Source organism: Falco punctatus, assembly GCF_963210335.1.
Source record: "Falco punctatus genome assembly, chromosome: 1".
NCBI lineage: Eukaryota > Metazoa > Chordata > Aves > Falconiformes > Falconidae > Falco > Falco punctatus.
In genome coordinates, this window is record NC_137580.1 from 27,218,132 (window position 1) to 27,232,511 (window position 14,380).

Below are 14,380 nucleotides of genomic sequence, written 5' to 3' on the forward strand. Positions count from 1 at the left end.
ATTTTGTTGACAGTGCCTGCCCACATGTGGTCAAAGCAATGCATAGTTCAGGCATACTGGTGGATCTTATTTTTAGTACAAATTTTAGCAATGCAGCCTATGCTAAGCCTGAAAAACATCATATTTGATTCACAGAGATCTCAGTCTCTTGGTCGGCTGACATACAAACTTTTGAAAAATCCCTAGCTTTTTTTTTCACTGGTCTCCTGCAGAGTACCCTGGAGTGGTGTCTGGGCTATTGCATTTGAATGGAGAAATTGGTCAGTGGAGCCACAGTCTAAAAAGGGAAACTCATGAATGTTCCCTTGTTTCCCTCTCTTCATGCTTACTTTAGCAGAATACAACAAAACATGTCTTTAAAATCTTCTTTGCCCTCTGTCCAATTTGACTGAAATTGATCTTTTGGTGATACATCAGTTACTTGCATAAATTCTGTTTCCAAAGGAATTAGTCTAAGAAGAGTGAGAAAGATTAAAAAAAAAAAAAAACAACACAAAAAACTAAAGGGAACTTTTCAAATCAATAAACTCCAATGCATGTGCTGCTTCTCCTTGACAGAATGTGAAAGAAACAGGAACAAGATTAATGAATGACAGTTACATTTACTCTGGAACTACAGAGAATACCAAGTGTGGTGGTGAGTCCAATATAAGATCATCTGTACAGCAGCTCTCTTAAAGGCTTCAGAGACTGGATCGTGAGTAAGTATCCTTTACTGCCAGAAATGTTCCAGGAGATGCATGAAAACAGAAATGGAAAACCCCGATTCTTGTGATAAATAATAACCCCCTGCTAACTCTGAGTTTTCTCCCTCTGTTCATAAATTGAATATGTACATTGGAAAAAAAAAACAGAAAAAGAAAACAAGAGTGAAGAAAAAGGACAGATATTTTAAATTACGCCTCCTATTAATAGAACTTCCTGTTTTCCATTTTGGCCACACTTGTTTCTCCAACTATTCTGCTTATTCAGCTGCAGGTTGTTAAGATTATATCTTGCAGCTATTATGTCTCAGAGGAAATGCTTGGATAGGCACTTTAGGGTTTTTTTTCTCCTATTTAATATGGGAAGGTTTTGTGGTTTTCAAAAACAAGTAAACTACTTCCAGTCACAAAAGGACACATAAAACCTGAAAAAACAGTTGCTTCACAGAACAACTGAGATTGAACAGCTCCTTCATATGCCTTGAAGTACAGGAGAGCATTTCACGTGTATGTTTACACAACATGCTCATAGGGTCACTTTATTTTGAAGTACGCTGAGGCATCTATGCCCATACACACTTTACACCATCGCCAGTTAAAACACACTGCAAGCAATGCATTGACAGAAATACTTTTGTTATGTGCAGTGTCCAGTTAATCAAGGTGTCCCTTTAAGATGCAAGAAAAAAGTATCAGTGACATTAAGATGGTTACTTTTTACTACACTTATTATAATGTACTGTTGCCTCCTGTTCCCTCATACTTTTTCTTATATCTTTTAAAGTGGCCTTAGAGATCAGTCAGAAGGTAGAGCCTGCAGAGCTCAAGCTGTGAAATTCAAACTTCAGTAGCCAGAGATCATTGTCTAGAGAACAAGCTTCTCTCAGGCATTCTTGGCCTATATGCTGCACTATCTGGTTCATAAAGTGAGATGCATAAAATGATGCACCTGCATGCTCATGTGCAGTGATTTTTTTCTAAGCTGTGGTTCTTCAGCTCTACAGTGATTCAGGGAATAAATACGACAACAGTGGCTATAGTATGGCTCAAGTAGTAAATGTCACAGACTGGAGGAGCAGCATACATGAGGTCAAATTCAGTCTGGTATGAAGTACATACTACAAAACTCAACTGAAGTCATAAAAGAAATTTAATTCCTTCTGCTAGGCCTGGATTTTTCTAGTCCATAGTTCTACACTCCAGCATAGAAATATGAAACAGAAGCACCACCTCTCCTTTAGAGCCATGCTCGATGATACATTTTTTCCCCAGAAGTCCTTAAAACAGTATACATTAAAATAATTTATTCACTCATTATTTAATTTGACACAACCAGAACTATGTTACAGATGAAGCTGAAAAATAAAAAATCAATAGCTGATGAGCTTGGCATGACCAAAAAGTAGGTGGGAAACTGCAAAGATGGTACAAACATATTATCAGGCAAACATGCCCACTTGGTAGACAAAATGATCCATGCTTCAGATTGCATCCACTAACAACGTTTATGGGAGCAAATAAAACACAGACTTTACCATCATATCGGCTGGGAGAATCACATGCTTTCTGAGGGGTTGCCACTCGCAGAAATATCTGTTGCCTCCATGAATGCCGTCGAGTCCTTACAGGGCTGTCCACACCAATGGCCTGCGGGCTGTGTTTGGATTCGTAGTCACTAAAATTGCATAACACAGAATGGCTTGTGAGTAAGCTAGTAACAGTGACACAGTCTTCAGTGAACACAACAATGCGAACCATCAACTAAGCAGTGCAGTGTGCTGTGCATATGCTGAGCCAAGCTCACAGCGTTAGGTAAGTGAAGCTTGCTTTGTGGCAGCAGGCTTTTACAAGGCTTTTACAAGGCTGCAAACATCACTTATGTTCACCAATAGGGGCTGGCAGCTCTGTGTCATCTGCTTTCTCTAGTTTTAACTAATTTCTTTGCAGCAGTGTATTAAACACGTTAAAGACATGTACACCATAATGTATCTTTACCATTCTGCTGCTTAAATGCCATCCATAAAACCTAGCACTTATTCATAGGAGACACAAAGAACTGCTGATGCTTTTTGTCAGCACACATCAAGGAGCTTTATAAACACCAATTTAACTTCCAGCCTTCTGTGAACTAGGTATGTAACATGCCTTTAAAACATAGACCTGGAACAAAACTTTTAACCTTTCTGTTCGCAAGCCACCATCTGAAATAAGCAACAAACTTGGGAACAGTATCCAGGAAACTTGGATGACCCTTTCAAGTAATCCACAAACTACATAGAGAGGTTTTTATTCAGAATATTAAATGAAATAGTGAACAGCAATGCTGTTTTCCTACTAAAAATCCCACTAATAACTTTCACCTGTTACATCTTTAAACTATTCATTGCTTTATTCCAGCCATTGGCTAAATGGTTGCATGAGTCTTTGTTGAAACTGAAAGGGATAAATGGATTTCAAATAGCTCTGGCAGCAACCAAGAGGAGCAAAGGAGGGCCATCCTCTCCTTTCAATTTGAGGACACTGACATTGCTTAGGATGAACCTTGTATATTCTTTTAACTGAAAACTACTAATACAGTCCTTTGGCAGGAGTAATCACAAAGTACATAGATGGAAATTGTATGACCATTACAGCATCAAAATGGCCAAGTTCTGCAATCATGGCAGAGGAGGAGCCTGGGATAGCTCCATTCTTTTGACAGCAATCACATGCAGAATACATGCAAGTGAACTTGCACAGATCAGGTTTTGCAAGTGTGAGAAGCATTTGAAAAATTTCAGACAAAGAAACCTTTGAAAATACAGTTTTACCTCCAGGCTTTAAGAGAGAACCCTACCTTGTTGTGCTCCTAAAGTCAGAGGTGTTATTTTCATCTACAGGAGCCAGAAATTTTAAGAAATTTGGCACAGAAGAGGAAGAATGAAGCTTTTTCCTTAAGGCAGTACGGTAGGAGATGCTGAGAGTGCAGTTGGGAAAAGCACAGTTTAGAACAAAGAAGTATAAATCCACTGAATAAAAACAATACATACTGCTAAGTTTCAAACAAAAAGCAGCTAAATCCTGAAGGCCTGAATATCAAGGAAACCAAAGTCAAAACTGAAACTCCTAACAAAGTGCTACTTTGAAATACATATTTTGCTGGGCAAACTAAAATGTTTCAATGTAAATAATTTCCAGTGAAATTATTATTCTTTGCTATTTAATGCATGTTTCAAGTAAATTCCTTTAATCTAGTAAGAACTGACGCCAACTTTATCATTGTACATTTACTTAAATATCAGTTTCAGTGACTGACTAAATTTGGGGGAAAAGGTTAGGAAAAGCTGACATTGATAATCATTGTGTTGGCAAATGAAAACTAAGACTTTGGCATAAAACATTTTGTAAAGCATTGACAGGGTTTTATTCAGACAAGTTTGGAACTTTTAAGTTAAAAGCTGAGCCTTCCAACTGATCATTAGGATTGCCGCTCTATTTATGCAACAGACAGGAGCACTAATGAAATTTCATCAACAGTTTTCTGGCCAACATAACTCTGCTCTTTCTTTTAAAATAACAAGCCCCCACATACTCAGAAGAAGGTTAATAGAAGGAAGTGAGAACAACTCAGATAACGGGAAGTTTCTCCATGGAATGAAAACACAGAAAATTACTTGGCTGATGATACTGGAAGACCTTTTATCAGAACAGTACAGAAAAACACCTGACTAGGTGAATTTTCTCCTGAAAAACTAAGCTTGAGAAAGAACTGCTTCTGATAAACCATAATGATATATCTGGATGTCATTTAGCACTGTCTCCTGAAGTTGTAAATGGGATGGTGTGTGTGTGTGTGTGTGTACTCTGAGACAATCACTAGTATGAAGTGAAGCTGTTCTTTAGTAGCTAGTACCGAGCACGAAGAAGATAAGGCTGCAGCGTGTCCTGCAAACAGGTTTCACTTACAATTGCATTGTAAATCCATCACATATACACAGTAATTTCACTTACAGAACACAATCAAATTGGGCAGTTTGACTATTGATTTAAACTTATTAACCCATTTGATATCCCTATCAATTTTTGTTTTCAGTCTTGTTGCTTAGAGGTGCAGTATGGTATACCCTTAAACAACAGGGAAAGGGAAGGAGAAGTTGCTACAGTGCATGCAGGATCATTACCAAATATATTGGAATAATGTGCTTTTGAGAATGTGCTTCAGGATTCAAGTAAGTCTTATTAAAATGATGAGTAAAGAGGACGTTGTAGACTCACATTTCCTCCTCTGAGCTATACCGCACTTCTGAGGTGAAGCTAAATTAAGAGATGCTAGTTAGTACTCAACAAATGCAACTGAAGGAACTGGTGAAACAAAGTTCTCAGCCGAGTACTTTCTCAGTATCAGAGGGAAACAGGAAACCTTACCCAGGAGAACAAAGCCAAACAATAAACAGCAAGAGCAATAAAAATTGCTTGCCAATGGCCAGTGACTGTTGACAGTGCTTCCAAGGACATTTGGTCTCATTAGCCTTTTGAGCTAAAATAAGCAGTTATAGCTCAAGAGGTTAATAAGGTGTTTCATGGTTAAGATTTCTAGGGAGCTACTTGTTTCAGGTTCTCAGGGAAATGATGGGTTAATGTCCTTTTCTCAACGTTCTCTATAGGTATTTTGTTCTGAGAAAGGAGCTACAGAAAAGTATCATTTGATATTGTTCAAAATAACCAAGACAAATACATGGGCTGTTGAGTTGGGTGTTGTTTGTTCTTGGGTTTTGGTTTTGGGGGTGGGGTGGTGGGGTTATATTTTGTTTGTTTGTGGGTTTTTTTGTATCAGCTCTCCACAGTTCTGCTATTTCTTGTCCCATTTAGTTCACTTAGTCAATTTGCCTTTTTTCATTAGACAAAAAAAATTAATGTTTCTGTGTTACCATGACCAAAGCAGAACAGAACAGAATTATTCAGGAGGGACAGAATGAGCTGGATCACAGGTTCTTGGCAACTTATCCCTCACACAATTTAAGAAGTGCTGCTGTCTGCTGCATAACGACAAGTTGCTTTGGATAACTGGCTCTAGAGAAAGTCATGTGTCTATGTCTGAAATAATTTTATTTATTAAAACAAAAAACTACATAAGTAGCAGCTCTACATTCAGTGGTGGAGTTAAAAAGTTCCCTCTCCCACAAAGATCTACCACCTTTGGTCTATATTAATTTATTTTAATTATTTTCAATATGGAGCTTGACATTTATGACATAGCAAAACAAACCTACCCCAAACTACGTACAGGTGCTAGCTCACCTCTTTTGTGCAAAATGCCCACTTTGTTCTCCACTTGAATTATGCCTTAGATATTTTAAAAAGTTGGGTGAAGAGGCCGAGGGATTAAGACGAGCTAGAGCAGGAGAACGCGCAAGTTGACCAGAAGAACTTTTAGATTCGTCGACAGATTCATTCAAACTGTATAGTAGGATTCCAGCCAGAGCGATGGAGTTGAGGTAGCACAAAGAACAAAACACAGTAAGAGAGGAAAGGGCAGGGGAAGTGAAATCCCTTCTCTAATCTTTGAGAGGGACCTGACATATACAAACGAGACATTTCCTATGTTTGTCACAGTTAATGCAGTAATTGTAAGAGGCTGAACATCTTAACCCAATCAGCAAAGTCCCAGATACACACTCACAGGCTTCAGCAAGGCATTTCAGGGTATGACTAAATTTAAACTCTCAAAAACCTGTCACTGACACACCCGTATCTTCTCCCTCATACGTGCCTCTCCTTGGTGTCTATGATAAAGTCAGGCATATGATCAAGAGTTCTAATGGATGAGAAGTGAAACGCTACATGAAGAACTGAATTTATTTACACTAGGAAACAATTTATGAATTGAGGTAAGCTGTTCAAAAACACTCATAAAATGTACAAGACTTGTTAGAAGTCTGTAATTCTATTGAGTTTTGAGAACTTTAAGTATACTTGGCCTCCCTTTTTTCCATTTCCCCTGGTTCCGTACATTTGCTATGAAAGGCAAGCAACAATGATTTATTTTTTTTAAAGTTATGTGAGGGAGCAGGTACACTCAGGTCTTACTAAAAATTGTATGATCAAACTCAAATACAAATAACCAAGGAAAATGAAAAATACACTTAATTTTAGCTGCATTCCTACAGTAAGATAACTGATTGAACAAGCAGCTACAGGCATCAGGGCAACTCTCACGAAGATAACAGACCAACACAAGTCCTACACTGCACTACAAAATCTTTCCAGCATTTTAGAATTAAAAAGGTTCAAAGAAGGGACAAAAAGGCAACTCAGGTTATGTTTCCTTTCAAATACTGTAATTCTTTCTTTTGCTGTCATTACCTGTTTCAGGCATGTTTTTTTTACTACCTTGCCTCCTGCAGGGAAAAATGAGCTGGAACACAGAGACTATCTACTAACTTGTGTAAATGAGCAGTTTTGGCACTAAAATAGAAGCCTACAGACAGAAATGTTTCCATAGTAATTGGAAAAAGCCAGGTAGAGGGAGGGAAGAAAACTACCGCAAAGTTAAGAGGACTTTAGAGATGTAGAGGCAGGTTTTTGAAGGAGTATAGCTTGACAAATATTAATATGAAGGCAAGTAGTAGCTTGTTTTTGCAAGTAAAATCTACACGGGTTCATTTAAAAACTAGCAAGGAGCCTCAACTCTATCAACAATTAGGCAATTTATGTCAGTTTTGTGCGTTATTTTAAAGTCACACATGAATTCACCAACTAGCAAGGCTTTCAGCATCACAAATGCTACTAGATTTTTCTCTATAAATAGACAACAAGTAGTAGTATTTATTTGTACTGCTTACAGATTAAAATAACAAAAAATAATTAATATTGCTTGCAAAAATATAATCAAACCCAAGGAGCAATCCAATGTTGTGCTTACACTTAGTTTTGTGACAAATGGTGGATCTACAGATCTCATGTTTTCTCTCCCCTGTGGAGAACACGGGGCTAAAAGTGTTTTTAAACAGAATACCTACAAACCTCCAAAGAGTGACACATTGCTGCCATACATTTCTTATCCATTAAGAGGACATACCTGGTATGCAATTATCATCCCTAAATATGCCCTCAACAAATGAAATCATAGCCTGCTTTTAATGTCTTACTTTCTTTTGTGAGGAGTCTCTGTGCTCACTGAGTGATACCTCATGAGTTTCCTCTGGGGAACAGAAGGTGATGTTTCAACAGGTACCAGAGATTCCTGGCTTTCCGTTGGCAAATGACTCAGTGTGTTTGCTCGCCTCCGAAAGCTTTGCTGAGGTAATGTAACGGACTGCTCAACAGGAGAATCATCTGCATCGCTGGAGACATCACCCACTGATCCACTGGTCTTGACAGGGTTTCCTGTAGGAAGTGCAGGAAGTCTGTCTTTCTCCTTTTCACACAACGGTGGCTCCTAGCAGTGCAAAAAAGGTTATCAACACGTGGGCTTAGAATCAATCTGTGAGGTTGCAGTCCCATGTCATTCACATCCCACAGAAACCTGCTTCAAACTTGCACATTTTTATCATGATAGATCAAAGAAAGAATCTTTGATGGTTTATGTCTTTGTTATTAATCACTTAGGACAACAAATCACCTCCATTTTACAGAGAAAAAGTAATTTTGGGAGTAGTTGTATTTTACAGGAAGTTGAATACACCTCAGAGGAAATGGAGTCAGAACAGAACAGAAGGGTCAGGTTTAGGTAACAGTGACAGCAACAAAATGGTTGGTATTTTGCAGTACTATATATTTAGCACCCCATTTAACAATATATAACTATATATATATAATACTCCTTATCTATATCTCATCCTCTCATCTATCTGAAGATTCACACAAAGGACTTGAATTCTCTGACTAGATGCCTCTTTCAGCCAAAACCATGTGTTTTTCTTCACTGTCCACCTTGTGTTTCCTGCAGAGTTGGCCTTTCTTTCCAAAAGATAAGCAGACTTCTGATTACCTGAAGTGAGGAGTCTTTAGGTGACTAGGCACTAGAGGAGAATCAATAGCTGTATCCAAGTCTGCAGAGTGCTAGGCTACCTCTAGGGAAGAAGAGTGTTCATATTTTATTCAGACTAAAAGCTTTCTAACCATGAATAGGGGGATATCGTGTTTTACCTTTATGTTTTTTATGAATGCAATCCTGCATTCATGGTATGTACTTTCAGGGCTGAAACCAACCCCATCAGGATCAGCAGCATAGTAATTACTGCCTTTGTTTTCTGCACACTGTTGCAAGATTCAGATTACATTATATAATATTTTATTTCACATCTATAGACTCACATGATAAGATACATAGATACAAAATATATGTTTACATAAGTACAAGGAATTTCTAATTTAAATGGAGACCCGATTGCACTGCTGTCTTTTATAGCACAGGGAACAAAATGAAAAGCCTGAAAGCAACTTGAAACTTGTGGAGAAGAGAAACACAGATTTACTGTGAGCCCCATATTGTGTCAAAAAAATATGGAGATCTCCAGTAAAATTCTACAAATAACATCATCTTACACATCACCATTGTATTGACATATGACTGCTTTTTCTTAGCCTGAATCTCTTTTACCAGAGTAAACTGGGAAATGACTTTGTTCAAGTTGTCCCTCAGAGGACTCATACACTTTCTAATATGTTATATATATGAAAAATTATTTGGGTAACCAACATGTAAATTCTGAGAAAATATTGCTTCAAGTTGGGGGGAAAAAAACCAACAAACCTCCAAAAAAACCCTCAAATGGTAGTGGCTGATCCAAGAGGCTGGCTGCAATGAATGCAGCCCTGTCATCCTCAGAGGGACTTGGCACAGGAATAAAGACACACCTCATGGATCAGCAAGTGGCAGCAGGACTCTTACAGGTAGGAAGAAAAGACATACCTATGCTCCATACTCTATGATACTATTTCTGTCATACTGTTCGGGCATTCTGGGGTTAATTTCTTTTCACACACAATCCATTAGCTTGCCTACTCCCCCAAAATAATTAAAAAACCCCAAGATGTTAGAACGGAACAGTTACATGAATAGCTAGTAACTGCATTTCACATCTGACTAGTTGTTTCAGGGAATATTACGTGAAGTTTCTAAATATCTACATTCACCCCAGGCTTTACTTACTTTACTTGTGCTGCTTAAGGTACTGGACATGGAGCTGTCCAGATCCACAGCACCAGAACTGTCCAGTGGACCTCTGGCTTTACTGCCCTGTAGAGATAAAGCACACCAGCAGTCAAGATTATGACATACAGGGCATACCAGAAAGAGATTTGTGTAGCACAGCCAGAATCTGTAATTTTCGAAGACAGTATCAAATTTAATTTCCTGAAATGCTTAAGAATAACCTTTGCCTCTGTGAGAAACAGAGGTTTCATTCAGAACAGTCACTGACATTTTAAAGGACCTTATGGAATTAAGGAATTCTCATGGGCAACGATGTGCTTTCCAGGACATGTACGCAATCATATATTGCACACATGTACTGTAACTACTGTTGAAGTACCTTCTGTATTCCAAACAGGAAGTTTTCACACTACGCACTTCTTACCAAGACACTAAGAAATTAAAAAGCTGTCTATTACAAAGGACTTAAATCCATGTAAATTTAATACACAGCAAAACATAAGTTCTGGTATTACCCATTTCAATGCCTACAAATCAGAAAGCATAAATATTTTTGTATAACCTGTTCAACAATATTTTTGTATAATTCGTTCAACTAATGTTTGTAATGGAACCAAGAGAAATATCAAGAAACCTACTGATGGATTCTTATGTGCTAATATAACTGTGGAACTGGTATCTTTCTAACCTTAAGGGGTATCATTTCTTTATGTTCTGAAGTTAAGGCTTATGTTTTCTTCGAACTGTTATTCCAGGTAAAATAAAAAATACCACCATTATTCACAATAGTGACTATTTTTTCCTTGAGGCTCAGACAAAATGTTTTGCCTCAGATCTGACCAAACCCAAGAACTTCCATCAAAACAACCATGACAGTGAAAATGCAACCAATATACACCTGTGCTTACGTGAAGATAGTTTATGCCAGTCAGGACAAACTGTCAAAAATTACTATACCTAGTGTAACAACACTTATGTTATGTTTCACATCGCAAACACATCCACTGCAGGATTTTATGAGAGCGAACTCTAGAAACACCGGCTGGGAAGTAATGAAGAGAGATACTATATTAAAAATCCTCTCTATATGCATAATCATAACAGGGAGAACATGCTTTTGCTATCATTCATTTCATGAACAGGTTAAATATGATGTCTAAAATAAGCTTTGAAAGCCTAGTTTTGTCTCTACAAGTTGAATGTCTATGAGCCAATAAACTGTCCTACATCTTGCTTCAATTTACATGTTTGCTGATGAGAAATGAGAATGCCCAATTTTTGTTCCCTAATATTTGTTGTTTAGCATTCTGTCACAACTCTCTTTCTTTTTTTTTTTTTTTTTTAAAAAGGCAGAAGGTCTGATTTTTTTTAAATAATTTGTCAAGCAGAGGCCTTTCCAAATCTCCTATTATTTTCCTCAGACTTTCTCCACGGAGTGCAAAACAAAGGATATTTGAATGAGAAGACACCCCATAGGTTTAAAAGTAGTGCTTAAACTTGACATCTGATTTGTTTTCTTAACTGCTGCTGTATACATTCAGCAGATATTTTCAGCAATAAGTTTATGATAAACATTTTTCTGTGCTGTCTTGGGGATCACTATCACATAGGAGCTCAAGTTTTTCCCACTAATAGGTATTGCCAGACACTGTTTACAAAAAATTTTAGCTGATGTGATATTTCATAAATGCCTTCATAACCTTTGTGCCTTCTTAAGGTCTTTATACCCCTCATCTTCAAATAATCTCTAGCGTTTAAAAGTTCAAATGCCCTGTTATTCATCCATTCTGTGCCACTAATAAATATTATCTCATTAGCAATGCTTAGTCAGTTCCCCAATCATTTCATTCTACATAAAGAGCAGTGAACAATTATAATTACTCTTTTAATTTTCTAAATCCGAAAGAGAAATAAAACAATGGTTGCTTTTTTTAAGTTCTCATGCTCAACTTCATATTAATTTTTTGAAATGCCTATACACACTATTTCTTGTCTAGCAATTAGTTCCCTTCTTCCAGGACTTTGTATTCTCTCTACCAAAGCCCTGATTTGTTTTGTCTTCTTCTAACCTGTACAATCAAATATTTTTGTCACTGTGCCTTTAATAAGAACTTGGCTACAACCTGGAAGGATAACAAATATGACTTTCATATCATTCAAATAAATAAAACAATGACATTATGTTCAGAGGCAATAAACATGAAGATACTTACACGTGATAAAATACTTTCAAAAGATTCTGTCAGAGATCTTTTTGCTTTGTTCTTTAACATATCTAATCTGAATCTTGGAGCACTGCTGGGCACCTCATTTACTGCATTCTCGGCAAGGGGTTGTGAAGTCTGCAAGTGTTAAAAAAAAAAAAAAAAAGCAAAATACTCAGCAGCATGGAGCAGAATTTCAGTGAATAGTCCAAAGACTTCTGTAACCTGAAACAATACTTTCTCCTGGTGTCCTTAGCTTTTCATGCCTTTTTCTCTACTGATACTTAGCAATGCTTCAGAAGAATTGCCATCTTGATAGGGATTTACAAATTCTAAATTGTTTGTACAAATTCTAAATGTTTAAATGTAACAGAGTAGAGATTTCTGCTGGATTTACTTTTCTTCAGCCAAGAAATTACTCAAAGTTGATGAAGCTCATAATTAACTAGAACTATCAAGTGTCCCCACATTAAAATGAGGCTTTCTAAGGGCCAGAAAGATGTATAACAATCTAACTCTTCTATATATTTCACCAGTAGAAACACTTCCATCTTAGAGGTAACAGTCTATTTAGAGTTTTGCTTTTTAAATAAGTATTTCAGTCCATTTTTAGTACTTGTGAAGACTAATATAGTGAATACAAAAATGACACCACAACGCAAATATTACCACCCAAACTTGACACCTGCAGTAGAAGCCAGAGCACAGTTTTCAGAGTTATTTTGTGGGGTACATCCTGAGGCTGCCAGGCACTGTAGCTCTCTCTACATGGCCCTGATTTCAGAGATCTGAATAACTGATCTACGTAACTATTAGTACATGGACAGCTGAATAGTAAATCATCACCATCGCTATAGAGTCCTGTCTAGCTATTATTTTAAAGCATTCTATTGACAAAGTTACAGGCTTCTGTATTTTCTTTTCACCTTCACTCATCTCATCCACAAAGGGCAAATCAGATGCTGCCCGCTATTACATTCTTACAAAAAGACACTTAGTTTGAAGGTCATTTTTGTTAAATAAGATCCATGTACTAGTATCACATTTAATTTATTTTTCCTCACCTGATTTAGATATTTTTAAAAAATTATTAAAAGCATGAAAGTGAATGTCTATGTAGAATAGAAGGGAACAGGGACATCAGGACGTCATGGGTTAATGACTGCTTAGACAAACAACACTGCCAGAGCCCCTGTTCAAAGGTATCTGCTATTACATAGCTTGGGAGACAAATTATCAGAGTAAACATAATGATGGACTGGACTGAGGGCAAGTCAACTCTGTTCTTAGAGCACTGGCATCTTTGCAAGTGTCAGATTAACCAATTCTGGTTACAGGCACTGAGTAAACAGACTGCAGCAGGCCTTAGAATTTTCAAGCCATTTGTGACTGACAACTATGTGACAATCAGCTGGCATTAGATCAAATAAAAGTATTTCAGGTACAATAAAGGACCTCAAGCAATGTTTCTTCCCATCATGCCATAACTACAACATTTTTTTTTCTTAAAAAGGTATTTCTGGTGAGATGCTCAAGACAAGAAATCAGAGAACAAAATATACAAAGTTTTCTTCATGCTTTATCAGGGAAGTCAATAATTAGCCAGTGGGCGTAAAAGGAGAAGAGATTAACAAAGTGAAGAATTAGTATATGAAGCCTTGCTGCTATTTCTCCAGTTTCTTCAGGAGTCTAATTATTCTCCATATATTAATTTGCTAGTTTATATCACAAATAGCCAACAGCAGCCATGGAATTACTGGCCAGAAGTGGTGAGACAGCCAAGACTTTTAAAACGGTTAAAAATCTGGATCTGAAAGATCTATAGAATAGGTGCTGATCCTCTTTTAAATGCAGACCTTCTCGAGGTGTCTCAAGTTAGCCACAAACCAAGGCATCCAAAATCATTCATCTCTGTCGAAAAATTGTAACTGTGCTGTAAAAATTGCCAGTTAAACAGCACTGATACAACCTGATACAGAATGAAAGATAGCGCAACTCTTTGGAAATGGGTGACAGTCTCTGCAGCAATCCTCCTCAGCTACTCCTCCTTGAGGCCACTTCAATGGTGGTTTGCACACAAGAAATAACTTCCAGCTGTTGAGTAAATGCGATAGTCTTTAACAAGGATCAAATCCACTGCATTATGAGGACACTGACTCACACAAACAGCAGGATGGCAAATGTCACAGACCAGCTGAGAGCAATTACAAGTTCATTATATAGTCTCTCACATACATGGAATTTCCATCGCAGTGAGAAGAAAGAAACAACCAAATTGGTGGTCTACCTTGTTTGCAGCTCTCTCCTAGGCCTGACATCAGACTGTACCGTGTACC

At 37.4% G+C, this 14,380-nt stretch overlaps 1 protein-coding gene across 7 annotated transcripts in view; it reads right to left on the bottom strand.

Moving 5' to 3' along the window:
• Positions 1 to 14,380, bottom strand: part of TBC1D1 (TBC1 domain family member 1) — a 113,311-nt gene that overhangs the window by 36,101 nt on the left and 62,830 nt on the right. For 3 of the 7 annotated variants that reach the window (XM_080397092.1, XM_080397093.1, XM_080397097.1), the window contains 6 exons: positions 12,054 to 12,182; positions 9,838 to 9,924; positions 7,832 to 8,121; positions 5,982 to 6,140; positions 3,541 to 3,660; positions 2,240 to 2,379 (listed from right to left, as the gene is read on the bottom strand). In XM_080397092.1, the coding sequence (XP_080253218.1) occupies positions 2,240 to 2,379; positions 3,541 to 3,660; positions 5,982 to 6,140; positions 7,832 to 8,121; positions 9,838 to 9,924; positions 12,054 to 12,182 (925 nt within the window). The remainder of the gene's footprint in view (positions 1 to 2,239; positions 2,380 to 3,540; positions 3,661 to 5,981; positions 6,141 to 7,831; positions 8,122 to 9,837; positions 9,925 to 12,053; positions 12,183 to 14,380) is intronic. The other 4 variants (XM_080397095.1, XM_080397098.1, XM_080397094.1 and 1 more) reach the window with 3 other exon arrangements.